We start from the raw sequence: 14,888 nt of genomic DNA, 5'->3' as shown, positions 1-14,888 counted from the left end.
CCAGCCGTGTGGCCACTTTGAGCCTTAGTTCTCCACCTGCCAATGAGGATAATAGTACCCATCACTTAGACTTCTGTTGAAGAGTAGGATGGAAGCATAAAGTACCTAGTTGGGGATACATACAAGCTGGCCAAGAACTAGTCTTATTACTAAGCTTATTACCTGTCAGATTGGTTCAGACCTCTGGCCTTCAGGTGATAAGCCCTCCTGAGTGAGTCTCACTTGGCCTCCAGCCCACCCATGCATTGCCCCAGTTAGAGTGCTTCCAGAATAGGCTGAGCCCTGCAACCTTGCACCCAGACCCAGCCGGTCCCCTGAAGCCGTCCTGCCCTGAAGGTGGAAGCTTTACAGGTTGCATACTAACAGCAGCAGCGGCCGTCTCCCTGTGGGCTTGTGAAGCTCTGCGGGTTGTTTCGAGTGCCGGTTCATCCACTGGCAAACCAGCGTTAGTAGACCACCCTGGGGAAGAGCAAGGACTCTGGCTCCAGGCTCCCTGAGTTGAATCCTGGCTCCACTACTGCTGCTGAGAGACTTCAGGAAAGTTACCTGGGCCTTGGGGACTTCCTCCACAAGGTGGGCTAACAAGAGTACTTATGCCCTAAGTTACTGTCAGGATTCAGGGCTGTGTTCCCTACAGCTGCTCCAACAAAGCACCACGCGCCATGCGTCCTAGAACAACACAAGTTGCCCGTCTCGGAGTTCTGGGTGCCGGCGTCAGAAATCAGGGGGTTGGCAGGGCCCGGTCCCTTTAGGAGCTCCAAGGGAGTGTCCTTCCTTGCTGCTTCTAGCTTCTGGTAGCTCTTGGTGCTCCCTGGCTTGTAGATGGCCGTCTTCTCCCAGTGTCTTCACAGCATCTTCCCTCTGTGTGTGTCTGTCTCTTGTGTCCAAACTTCCCCTTTTTATAAGGACATCAGTCATACCGAATTAGGGCCGACCCTAATGACTTCATTTTAATTTGATTATTCTCTGTAAAGACCCAATTTCCAGGTAAGGTTACATTCTGAGGTACTAGGGATTAGGACTTGGGCATATCTTTTGTGGGAGGACACAATTCAACCTATAACATACGAACTGAGAACAGTGCTTGGAACATAGCAAGCACTGTCTCTGTGTTGACAATTTTTATTTTTAATACCACAGTCCAGCCAGGAAAGTACTATTATTCCCATTTCAGAGATGGAAAAAGTGAGGCTCTGAGAAGGTCAGGATTAGCCTCAATTCCCACAGCTAGAAAGGGGGAAGACCCCTTAGCCCAGACCTGGTGTGTCTGACCACATGCCTGACATCTCTCCACTGTAGCCATAATCTCCAGGGACGGACAGACTGCCCGGAGCCTGGTTAAGTGTACACATCACGCATGGTTATGACACAGATTTCCAGCGGGTAGCCCTAGAGGCCTGCCCTCAAATCTGGCCTCAGACTTAGGAGTGCTGCTCCTGGGTGAAAATGTCTATGTTCTAAAAGGATCATTTCTCAAATCCTTATTAGTATTTTAGAACCTGTATTTATATCACCATGTTTTGACTAAACTGATGGGCCTAACATGTAACTTCATTTTTCCCTTTTCAATGAGCTATTCTAATATTGATTAGACACGGCCTCATTCATCCAATGGAAACACCTGTGGACCCCAGAAAAATACAATGAACGACTTTGAAATTAAAGATTCGTATTACTTTGTGAAGGCGATTATACATCAGAATTATGAAAGCTTTCTTAGAATAGAGAAATTTCCCTATTGGTTCCTCATTGGCTGTTGGAACCGGAGTGTTTAGTAATATATAATAGGCTACGTGGTTGTTTTCTGCATGTATATTTACAGTCCTAAAGTAAATGGTCAAAAAAAAAAAAAGCCAAAAGGTCTCCTCTTGAGATCAGCATAAATTTATGTTCTGGAATACAAATATGAGCACTAACTCTACTGTAGTCATGAAAAGTGAAGAGCAAAGGACACTATATTGAAAGACACGTGATAGGAGTTCAGGTTGCTTTTGTTCTCTTTGCCCCTGCACCCCATGCACCTCTTGTTAGCGCTGGGAACTTGAGCAAATATTCGACCCTTTCACACCTAATATGTACATAATGCAGAGAGTTATTCCTTACCTCTGAGTGTCCAGGTAGATGATTAGAGGCCACCTGCAGTCCCCTCCACTTCTGAGATGTGTGTGGGGCCGTAACCACTCACAAGGCCCTGTGGTGGTGACCTCGGACTCGCGTGGCCCCTAACACTTGGTTAAGGGCTCTACTCTAGTGGTCAATGTGATTTTCTTGAAAAATCTGTGCCTCGTAGTTTTCTTTTGTGCTGGGTCTTCTCTATTTGTGTTTTTGCCTGACTCTCCCTACCCTAGCCCTCCTGGAGCTCTGGGAGGCTGACCCTCTGGATGGCCTCAGCTGGACAGAGGGAGGAGACTGAATTTGGGAGACTGGTCCTGACTCCCTGGCTCAGTGCTGGCCACACTCCTCTGCTTGCTCTTCAAGCCTCAGTGGGGTAGGGGGTAGGATGTGCTGGCTCCCTGCTACACTACTCTTAGGTTGCTTCACTGTCCCCTGTTGGTTCTCCCAAACCCTGGCCACCCGTTTGTAAATCGCCTCTCTCAGGAAACTGTACCATCTCTTAACTGTGCCAGGACCTTGACCGGATCAAGCCATGACTATCTCGAATTGTATCAGCACAGCAAATTATCATTAAGAGCATCTCGCCCTTTAAGGAAAGTGAACGCTGAGTGCTGGAAAGCAGAACTCTGTTTTACCTGAATAAGAAATGCCCCCCTCTCTCATCTCTTCTTCATTTTGTGCTTGCCCTCACCTCTGTGTGCAGCACTCTGTGTGCCTGAAAAGTCCTCCTTAGCTTTCAAATCCCTGCTCCTCTAGAAGCTTTCTCCGACTCTTACAGGCCGAGTTAGCCTCCCCTCACCCTGCATTTCTTGAGAGCTGCCAGGTAAAATAAAGGGTGTCAGGCCACATTTGAATTTCAGATAAACAACAACTAATATTTTAGCAGAAGTATGTTCCATGGAATATTGGGACACATTAATAGGGGAAAAAATTCGTTATCTGAAATTCAGGTTTAATTGGGAATCTTACATCTTTTTCTTTTTCTTTTTTTTCCCCCTAAAATAAATCTAGCAACTGTAACTACAGTGGCCTTCTAAAGTGGGTGGCTCCTGTTTAAAGAAACACTCTTTTCTTTTTCTTTCTTTCCTTTCTGCCTTCCTTCCCTCCTTTTTTCCAGAGTTCTATGAGATAATGAGTATGTAAATTTGGGAGTTGAGCAGGAGCTTTGGAGGACTGAATTGCTTTTGAGAAAACTGAGGTCTGGAGAAAAATTTGGCCCGTAGGTGCTGTGGAGCAGAGAATGGAGAGGAGGTGAATCAATGAGATGGACAAGACTGGGACCTTTACTGTGAGGGGCCAAGGAGGAACATTTTGTGTCTGGGGGGGGGGGGGGTTCTTTGTAGAAATGTAATGCAATGTAGTAAGTGACTGAGTTTCACTTCCGGGGTGCCATGTATTATGGAAGCAGGTGACTAGAGGTGGAGGTGCCTGCAATTATGTGGGAATTTGCAAGAATCTTGGTGGAAATAGGGTTGCAACCATTCATGTGGAGAGCTCAAGAGAAAGGAGGCTCCAGCTGATCTCCAGATTGTAATTGTTTCTGTGATTCTCCACCCTAATAATAATAATAATAAAAGTTAATGTTAACAGTGTTTACTAAGTGCTAGGTACATGTATGTATATGTATGCATATGTGCATGTGTATGTGTTTGCACATATGTCTGTGTACACACGAACACACTCCTGGCTCTGTTCAGTTTGAGTAAGCACAAAATCCAATTACCACAGTTGAGTCAAATAATACCAGTTCCCCAGCAACAGGATTCTAACTTGAGTTGCCACCCCATATTAACTAAAATAAATATGGCAACCTTAATTGTAGCTACTGTAGCATAAAGTGTAATTCACTGTGGGCTCCTCACCCTGCAGATCACTATGTAAATAACAAATGTGCACCATGATCAGCGACCAATGGCATCACTTCTTTCAAAGTCTGTTGGTAATTGGTTGTTGCACATGTTACTTAGTTCAGGCACAGACAGCAAAACATGTAATTGTGTTGCCTCCTCGCCTCCCAGCGATAAACCCACATGATTTAACTTTAATGTACTCCTGCTGCTGAATGATGCTCCAGGTCAGCCTGATACTCTTCAACACTTGAACAAAGGTGTGAAAATGTGCTTTGTACATTTTCAGTAATCTAGCAAATAGATCAAGGAGCTATTTCCACTTTTCAAAGCCTATTTTCTTAGCTGGACTGTTGACCAGGCTATTGATGCTACAGTGGGAGATCATGCAGTTTCTTTAGCTAGTTTGGAAGAAATATGACCCAAACATGCAGCTGAAAACATCCATGCATCATGGAAGCAAGTAATCTGTGTACGATGTGGCAGAAACGTACTGCATTGTGCAAATAACTTTACAGGACCTGAACCCAGAGTTAACGGACTCATAGAGGAAATAATTGATTATGGGGACGTTGACATGGGCTCCAGTGGAGACTGTCACCGTGCAGCCAGAGGAACTTAGTGAAGGCGAACTTATTGACATAAGTGAAGAAAGCAGTCATGATGAGAAGGAGGAAGATGTCCTAAAGTGACGGCGGCAAAAATCTTCACGTGAAAAGAATTCTCAGAGATATTTCATGACATTGAAAGCACAAAGGATAAAATGTTTGAAACTGATCCAAACTTAGAAAGGGTAGGATAGTTTGCTGAGGCAAGGAAAATATGCTCACTTGTATCATATTATATCTTGGGAGGAAGAAGGCAAGCACTGTTCAAACCAGTCTGATAAGTCTTATTTTTACAAAGAAATAAGACTCTTTGTTAATATTTCTAATGTTTTAAATTACAGTGTACTAATAAGTATTAATTTTACTGTTTTTTTCATTTCTCTATACAGTAATAGAATTTTTAGTATTTTGAGAAAATTTCTAAAGGCCATGGAAGAATTGTAATTTTTCCCACTGATTATGGGGATAGTTTTGCATGGTTTCAGCTACATGGTCACTTTTTAAAATTTTAATTCCAGGATAGTTAACACACAGTGTCCTCTTAGTTTCTGGTGTACAGTATAGTGATTCAATAGTACTGTATATAACTCAGTGCTCATTTTAAGTGTGCTCCGATCCCCTTCACCTGTTTCACCCCTCCCCCAGAACCATCTGTTTGTTCTCTATAGTTAAGAGTGGTTTTTTGTCTCTTTTTTTCTTTGTTCATTTGCTTTGCTTCTTAAATTCCATATACAAGTGAAATCATATGATAATTGTCTTTCTCTGACTGACTTATTTCACTTAGCATTATACCCTTCAGATCCATCCATGTTATTGCAAAAGGCAACATTTCATTCTTTTTATGGCTGAGTAATATTCCATTGTATATATATACCACATCTTCTTTATCCATTCATCAGTTGATAGACACTTGGGCTGCTTTCATAGTTTGGCTATTGTAAATAATGCTGCAATAAACATAGGAGTGCATATATCCCTTTGAATTAGTGCTTTCATATTCTTTCGGTGAGTACCCAATAGTGGAATTACTGGATCATATGGTAGTTCTATTTTGAATTTTTTGAGGAACCTCCATACTGTTTTCCACAGTGGCTGCCCAGTTTGCATTCCCACCAACAGCACATGAGGGTTCTTTTTTCTCCACACCCTCGCCAACACATATTGTTTCGTCTTTTTGATTTTAGCCGTTCTGACAGATGTGAGGTGATTTCTTGTTGTGGTTTTGATTTGCATTTCCTTACTGATGAGTGATGTTGAACATCTTTTCATGTGTGTGTTGGCCTTCTGTATATCTTCTTTGGAGAAATGTCTGTTCATGTCTCCTGCCCATTTTTAAATTAGATTATTTGTCTTTTTGGTGTTGAGTTGTAGAAGTTCTTTATACATTTGGATACTAACCCTTTATAGGATATGTTCTTTGCATAGATCTTCTCCCCTTCAGTAGGTTGACTTTCTTTAGTTGATTGCTTCCTTTGCTGTGCAGAAGCTTTTAATTTTGATGTCGTCCCAATAGTTTATTTTTGCTTTTGTTTCCCTTGCCTCAGGAGACATACCTAGAAAAATGTTGCTATGATCAATGTCAAAGAAATTACTGCCTGTGCTCTCTTCTAGGATTTTTATGGTTTTAGTCTTCACATTTAATCTATTTTGAGTTAATTTTGTGTGTGGTGTAAAAGTGGTCCACTCTTATTCTTTTGCATATAGCTGTTCAGTTTTCCCAACGCCATTTGTAAAAGAGACTATCTTTTTCCCATTGCATATTCTCCTCCTTTGTTGAAGATTAATTGACCATATAATCGTGGGTTTATTTATAAACTCTTTATTCTGTTTCTTTGATCTATGTGTCTGTTTTTGTTCCAGTACCATACTGTCTTAGTTACTCAGCTTTGTAGTATATCTTGAAGTCTGGGAATGTGAGACCTCCAGTTTTGTTCTCCTTTTTCAAGATTGCTTTGGTTATTCAGGTTATTCAGGTCTTTTTGTGGTTCCGTACAAATCTTAGGATTGTTTGTGCTACTTCTGTGAGAAATGCTATTGGTATTTTGATAGGGATTACATTCAATATTTAGATTGCTTTGGGTAGTATGGACATTTTAATAATATTTGTCCTTCCAATCCATGAGCATGAGATATCTTACCATTTGTTTGTGTTGTCTTCAATTTCTTTCATCACAGTTTTATAGTTCTCAGACCTCCTTGGTTAAGTTTATTCCTAGGTATTTATTATTTTTGGTGCAATTGTAAATGGGATTATTTTCTTAATTCCTCTTTCTGCTACTTCATTATTAGTGTATAGAAATCCAATGGATTTCTGTGTATTGATTTTGTATCCTGCAACCTTACTGAATTCATTTATCAGTTCTAATAGTTTCTTGGGGGAGTCTTTAGGGTTTTCTATATATAGTATCCTGTTATCTGCAAATAGTGCAAGTTTTTGCACAATAGTGCAAAACAATTTGCGTTTCTTTAAAGATTTTATTTATTTATTTATTTAAGAGAGTGAAGTGAACGAGCAAGAGAGAGAACACAAGTGGGGGGAGAGGAAGAAAGAGAAGCAGACTCCCCGCTGAGCAGAGAGCCCAACATAAAGCTCAATCCCGAGATTCCAGGATCATGACCTGAGCCGAAGGCAGATGCTTAACCCACTGAGCCACCCAGACGCCCCTTCCTTACCAATTTGGATGCCTTTTATTTCTTTTTTGTCTGATTGTTGTGGCTAGGATTTCCAGCTTTATGTTGAATAAAGTGATGAGAGTGGACGTCCTTGTCTTGTTCCTGACCTTAGGGGAAAAGTTCTCAGTGTTTTACCATTGAGTGTGATGTTAGCTGTGGCTTTTTCATATATGGCCTTTATTATGTTGAGGTATATTCCCTCCAAACCTACTTTGTTGAGGGTTTTTATCATGAATGGATGTTGTACTTTGTCAAATGCTTTTTCTGCATCTATAGAAAGGATCATATGGTTCTTATCCTTTCTTTTATTAAGGTGATGTATCATGTTGATTGATTTGCAAATATTGGACCACCCTTCTTTCCTGGGAATAAATCCAACTTGATAATGGTGAATGATTTTTTTAATGTATTGTTGGATTCAGTTTGCTAATATTTTGTTGAGGATTTTTGCATCTATGTTCATCAGAGATATTGGCCTGTAGTTCTCTTTTTTTGTAGTGTCTTTATTTGGTTTTGGTATCAGAGTAATGCTGACCTCATAGAATGAATTTAGAAGCTTTCCTTCCTCTTCTATTTTTTTGGATTAGTTTGAGAATAATAGGTATTATTAACTCTTCTTTAAATGTTTGGTAGAATTCATCTGTGAAGCTGTCTGGTCTAGGACTTTTGTTTGTTGGGAGTTTTTTGAATACCGATTCAATTTCATTGCTGGTAATTTGTCTGTTCAAATGTTCAACTTCTTGATTCAGTTTTGGGATGTTATGTGCTTCTAGGAATTTATCCATTTCTTCTAGGTTGTCCAATTTGTTGGCATGTAATTTTTCATGATATTCTCTTATAATCCTTTGTATGTCTGTGGTGTGGTTTCTTTCTCCTCTTTCATTTCTGATTTTGTTCATTTGAGCCCCCCCCCTTTTTTTATGAGCCACAATTTTGTTGATCTTTTTAAAGAACCAGCTCCTGGTTTCATCGATCTATTCTATTGGCTTTTTAGTTTCTATTTCATCTATTTCTGCTGTAATCTTTATTATTTTCTTCCTTCTACTGGTTTTGGATTTTGTTTGTTCTTCTTTCTCTAACTCCTTTAGGTCTAAGATTAGGTTGTTTATTTGAAATTTTTCTTGCTTCTTAAGGCAGACCTGTATTGCTATAAAATTCCCTCTTAGAACAGCTTTTGCTGCATCCCAAGTATTTGGGACCATGCATTCACATTTTCAATTGTCTCCATGTATTTCTTTTTAATTTCTTTTTTGATTTCTTGGTTGACCCATTCATTGTTTAGTAGCATGTTATTTAATTTCCATGTATTTGTGGTCTTTCCATATTTTTTCTTGTTGTTGATTTCTAGTTCCATAGCATTGTGGTTGGAAAAGATGCATGTATGACTTCGATCTTTTTCAATTTGTTGAGACTTGTTTTGTAGCCTAATAGGTGATCTATTCTGGAGAATGTTCCATATGCGCTTGAAAAGAATGTGTATTCTTCTGTTTTAGGATGAAATGTTCTGAATATATCTGTTAGATCCATCTGGTCTAATATGTCACTCAAAGCCACTGTTTTCTTATTGATTTTCTGTTTGGATGATCTATCTATTGATGTAAGTGGGGTGTTAAAGTCCCCTACTATTATTGTATTACTGTCAATTACTTTCTCTATGTTTGTTATTAGCTGCTTTATGTATTTGGGTGCTCCCATGTTGGATGCATAAATATTTACAATTGTTATACCTTCTTGTTAGAGTGTTCCCTTTATGATTATATAGTGTCCTTCTTTGTCTCTTGTTATAGTCTTTGTTTTAAAGTCTGTTTTGTCTCCCAGAGTCCATAGTCTCTCATGCTTCGTTCCCCCTTCTGATTACCCCCCCTTTGTTTATCCCTTTCTTCTCCTACCGATCTTCCTACTTCTTATGTTCCATAAATGAGTGAAACCATATGATAATTGTCTGGGAAACAAACTGAGGGCTTCCGAGGGGAGGGGGGTGGGGGAATGGGATAGGCTGGTGATGGGTAGTAAGGAGGGCACGTATTGTATGGTGCACTGGGTGTTATACGCAACTAATGAATCATGGAACATTACATCAAAAACCAGGGATGTACTGTATGGTGATGAACATAATATAATAAAAATATATTATTACAAAAAAAATAAAGTCTGTTTTGTCTGATATAAGTATTGCTACCTCAGCTTTCTTTTCACTTCCATTTGCATGATAAATGCTTTTCCATCACTTTTACTTTCAATCTGCATGTGTCTTTAGGTCTGAAATGGGTATCTTGTAGGCAGCAAGTAAATGGGTCTTGCTTTTTTATCCATTTTGTCACCCCATGTCTTTTGATTGGAGCACTTAGTATATTTGCATTCAAAGTAATTGTTGATAGGTATGTACTTATTACCATTTGTTACTTGTTTTATGGTTGTTCCTGTAATTCTTCTCTGTTCCTTTCCTCTCTTGCCCTCTTCTCTCAGGGTTTATTGACTTTCTTTAGTGATATATTTGGTTTTATTTCTCTTTATTTTTGTGCACAGTCATTTTTATGGTCCTACACTACCATGCAAAGGGAGAACTGCATGTCTGTATGTATATATCACAATAATTATTATCATGCTTATTACTCTGATGAGAAAATTGATGCTTTAAGTCTAAGCTACTTGTCCAGGGTCATGCAGATAGTAAATAGTAGAGCTTGGATTTATGTCTGTGTAGTCTGCCTCCAAGACCTGCCCTCCCTTAACCTACCAGCTATGAGCACTTCAAAGACAGGGATCATAGCTTGTGATTTTTAAATGCCTAGCATGTAAACATCTGATACATACACATTGAGTGAATGAAAAAAAAAGAATTTATGAAATAAGGAACTATAAAAGGAATTAACATTTACTGTTGGAAAATACTGAGAAAAAAATGAAGACTGATTGGAGACTAGCAGCAACCTTATAGATGTCCATCAGTTATAGATAAAATGGATAGATCTGCAGTCATCTTGTTTGATGTGAAGACCAGCCATTTCTGAGATGTTTGGAAACATATAACAGATGCAGAGGATTATGGGTATTTGCTAAGAAACTTCTGGTGATGGTCATTACATCAGAACACACTCGACAAAGACTTTGGGGAAAAAGAATGAGCGTTTCCTATCCTCCTGCTTTCATACAGTAGTTCTAGGTGTGGAAGCTATTCCATGAGCATGCTCTGCGAAAGGCAGGCAGTAGCCCCTGCACTTGCCACTGGCCAGAGTAGCCACTAGCAGCTCCCAGGCAAGTGCAGCAGCTCTTAAACTGAAGTGGCATCTGTGGGTGGGCTTCAAGAGTCCACAAGTCCTATGGAGGGCACTTGACGGAATGAGCATTGGGTGTTATATGCAACTGATGAATCACTATATTCTACCTCTGAAACTCATTTAAAAGAAAAGTCCAGAAGTCCTTCAGGTACCAGGTTCATTGCCACGTTTTGTGTTAACAAGCTTATAAACTCTATGGGAGGAAAAAAGAGAAAAACATTCAACTGTGTTTGGAAATGTTTGTACTGGGAGCTGTCCCCATTTTCAGAGTGAGTACTACACCTTGTGGAACAAGTTGTAAAGCCCCACCTGGCTGTCATTTGGAGGAGGGGCTGAATAGAAGTGGACCTTCTTTACAGCATACCTGAAAACCACCTGAGATTTGTGGTTTGTGTCCGTGTCAGGAAAGTTCCTGTTGAAGTCTTGAGGAAAGGGTCCAAATAATCAAACTTAAAGCAAAGCTTTGTTTGGAAAGCCCAAACCAGAGGAAAATCAAGAAGAGTTGCGGATGTATAAAAATAGATATGGGTCAGGCAGAAATATGGAGATGAGAGCTTGTAGGCTGCAGAAGCCAGTACATTTTGTTTTGTTCTGTTCTGTTTTTACAACCACCACATTTGCCCAGGCAATAAAAATGAAAGAGCAAGAGAGAGACAGGGTAGGTAAGGAAACCAGCTTGAGTAAGAGCGGACTCAGACTGTTATAAGCACAGACTGCCAGCCTTAATATATTCATGGAAAGAAATCAGCTCATCTGGGAGAGAAGATTCAGAGCAGACATGAGATGGGAAACATACATCCTCCTGGTGGCTTCCATGAAAAGCAGTGGTTCCCAGAACAAAGGGGTGCCCCTGGGGACTAGCACGGCATCTATGATTAAGCCTTTGAAGAATACACCCTCCCATTTTAACTCAAGGCCCCAGTCCACCAAAAGAATAAAACCTACTTTCTAAACAGGGGTCCGAGCCGAGCCTTGTTGAAAGAGCTCCAGTGTACACTTGGAAACCCTTTAACTGACACAGAGAGAACTACTGGTCCCAGGATCTTCCTTAGGCACCACTCACTCACGGAGTGAGCAGGAATCTCTCTACTCCAGTATGTCACTGCCAGCGCTTGGACAAGTGTTGATCTCCGTATGTCTGGGTTTCCTTGAGAATGGATGAACCACTGCGGGCCAGCCTAGACCAACTGGTGTGCTAGATGGGAGCAGGAACCAAAGCCACCCTCGGGGTCCTTGTCTTAAAGATCCTTCCCTAAAGAATGCCCTGATTAAAGTTATCAGAGTTCACTTGAGTCAGTGGGCACCACGGATTCGATTGGTGTGTAAAGGGAGTATCAAGATTAACGCTACATCTTACATAATGGGGAGGAGAGAAGATCCATCATGAAAAAAGCTAAGGGACTCAGAAAACCATAGGAAACAAGATTTCATCATTTGAAATTTTAAAATGTGCCAGAACTGTGTGTTAACTGCACACATAGATCCTGGCTCTATGTGAGGCCCTATTGATATTTCCAAAAAAATATATGTAAGAGATGGAGAATTTAATTTGAATGTTCTGAAAGAATGTTCTCTCTCTCTCTCTCTCTCTCTCTCTCTCTCTCTCTCACACACACACACACACACACAAACACACCTCCCACAATCCAGTCATAAGACAGCTCTACAATCCACAGAAGGCTCCTTATAATTTTTTAGCTAGAGAACAAAAGAGGGTGAGAGAGTTTGCACCCTTAAGGGTCTAGACGGTTGAGTGTGAGTGTTGAAAAGAAGAAAAACATTTTATCAAATGATATTGTGGGATTTCCAAGATATACAATTTATAAGTACTTTAAAAATTATTTTCAGTTGCTTCATCCTTCTCTGAAGGTAGCACCTTGTGGAAACCAAATCACATGAGGCCCCTGCTTAGATTTGGGTTTCAGGCATTTCTTCTAAAATAGTCAAAACAGTTTCAGATACAAGCAGAGATTCCTATACCCCTCCCTCTTGGTGTCTCTCCCCATTATCCTAGCCCTTCCAGCTCTTTCCTGTGATTCATCTAGAAGCTTCTTGGTTTACTGACTTTGGTAATGCTTTCCACACCCCTTTCCAGTTTTGCACCCTTGCCCAGTGTCTGTGACACCAGCTCCAGATAGATACCTCTGCCTTTAGGAGGACATTAGAGAACATCTACAGGGAAGACTGAAAAGGACACACTTCCCAATGAATATCACCATGATTATCTTGCTTTGTGAAAAGGGTGAGCATTAGTGGGATAATAAAAAATGTTTTAGATACAGGATGCAGTATTTTGAGTTAAAAAAAAAAAAAAAGGTAAGGTGGCAACCTGATCCCCTTTTAAGCCCTGGCCCAAGGAAGCCTGTCTCTTTTATGTGGAAGAAACTCCATTGAGTATTATGTTACAAGGCACTTGAGGATGGGGACCACATTTATTTATTTTGAATCTCTATGCCTATCACAGTGTAGAGCCCATAGGAGCATTGAATATATGTTAGTTGAAGGAATAAATATAACTAAGTTCCTTAACCATTGGAGAAATTGCTCAGAATTTTTTGTTTTTTATCAGTCCACATGTGAAAGCTTTAGTCAGGGTCAAAAAACTAACTCTACATCCTTGGGTAAAAACCATTTTGTTTGGAAGTCTGGGCTTTAAATTCAAAGCGTGATTTGTAGAAGGCCTGGGTTTCTGTGATGAAATAAAAGGTTTTTCCTTTGTAATATTTTGGGTCTCCAAATTTTCAAAAAAAATGTATTTTTATGGTTTCTCTTTGTTTTTGTTTAAAAATAAATTTGTTGCGTGTGTTGGGGTGGGGTAGAGGTGCTCAAGGAGAAAGAACAACAGCAAACAAGCAAAAAAGAAGCCACTTTGATTAAGCATAGTTAGTGAGCTCAGTGAAGCATGTTTCATCTTGATGCCAAATGACGCTCACGGAAATTGCAGCGATTTTTGATGCACTTGCCAGTGTTTGTGTTATTTTTACTTTAACGATGTAGCAGGTTGCTCCAAAATAAATAATGTAAGCCTAACGTTTCAAAAGAGTCCAAGCGCTTGCGTCTTTCACTTCTGGCTTCCCTTCTGGGACTAAACTGTGCCCAGCAGAAGCAATCCTCATTTCTATGTAACACTCCATTTGGAGGGCTGTTTACTTGCTTTGTTTTTCAAAGTTGAATCTATTTCTCACCATTCTGTTCCAAATGTCGTAGATTCTATCATTGTTCTGCGCTGAAGCGATAACTCCTCTTATCCGGGAAAACTAGGGAATAAACTCCACAGCATCTAGACTCATGACTTTGTGGGAAGAGGTTTCAAAGGGGTGCTCTGGGGTGAAGAGCTAATCCAAGCCCCATGGGAACCTACAATTTCCATATGGATTCATATTTAGATTTCGAGCCATGCACAATGGGTCAAATTTTGCACACAATGTCCTTAGTATAGCTTAAAATAGGTTGGCAAATGAACTTCACACAAAATGACTCCATCCGCATTCAATTATTAGACTTCTCATTTGATTGTCTTTGTGGTACAATCTAAGAGAGAAGAAACATCCATGATTTAAAAAAAATCAAAAGTAAATCTTTGTGTTGTTCTGTACTTCTTAACTGTGCATGAATGGCTTTTATAAACATAAAAGAGAAAATGGCTTTTATAAAAAGATGATATATAAAAAGACCAGAACAATAAACTGATGGCCTGTGTTCTCATTAACATAGGCCGCCACTGTGAGGTCCATCAGATGATCGGGAACTACATGTGGGACCCCAGCACCAACAAGTCATTTGACATTGGTGTCAACAGAGACAGCCTGATGCCTCTCTGGTGGAATGGATCAGAACCTCTGTGGGTCACTCTGACCAAGGCCAAAAGGAAGGTCTACATGTACTACTGGCCAGGTGAGTGTGTTGACATCCAGTCCCCTCCCGCCTTCCAAATCTCAGAGACCGTGGAGTCTCTGAAGACAAATGATGTAGTTGTCATGTTTGAAGACCAAGCCAGAGTTTGGAAAATGGGGTCTTTACAAGAAATATGGGCATGTTTTTTAAACTTTTGCTTTGAGCTCTCTAACATCAGACCAGACACACTGCTGTTGCCCGATTTCCTCGGTTCAGCGATATTGTTGTAGTATCTCATGCTTTTTTCATCTGCAAAATTTTGGATATCCTAAAGAGAAGTTATGTGTTGCTTCTCTGCTTTACAAAAGAATTTGGCAAACTGTTTCTATAGATTTTTAGCTCCCCTGCAGTGTTGAAAAGAGGATTCAAAGCACTTACAACTTTTTGGTACTGCATTAAATGAAGTCTCTTTGTATTAATATCCTGTACATCACAGATCAATGAGAAACTAAATTACTTTACTTACTGCAATG

At 40.1% G+C, this 14,888-nt stretch overlaps 1 protein-coding gene across 4 annotated transcripts in view; it reads left to right on the top strand.

Moving 5' to 3' along the window:
- The window catches only part of ENPP6 (ectonucleotide pyrophosphatase/phosphodiesterase 6), a 168,202-nt gene that overhangs the window by 91,851 nt on the left and 61,463 nt on the right, over positions 1 to 14,888 (top strand). For all 4 annotated transcript variants that reach the window (XM_044387597.3, XM_057303421.1, XM_026508575.4 and 1 more), the window contains one exon: positions 14,236 to 14,415. In XM_044387597.3, the coding sequence (XP_044243532.1) occupies positions 14,259 to 14,415 (157 nt within the window). In that variant the 5' untranslated portion in view covers positions 14,236 to 14,258. The remainder of the gene's footprint in view (positions 1 to 14,235; positions 14,416 to 14,888) is intronic.

This window comes from Ursus arctos, unplaced genomic scaffold, assembly GCF_023065955.2.
Source record: "Ursus arctos isolate Adak ecotype North America unplaced genomic scaffold, UrsArc2.0 scaffold_27, whole genome shotgun sequence".
In the NCBI taxonomy this organism is placed as follows: Eukaryota; Metazoa; Chordata; class Mammalia; order Carnivora; family Ursidae; genus Ursus; species Ursus arctos.
This window is presented reverse-complemented; position numbering and strand designations above follow the sequence as displayed.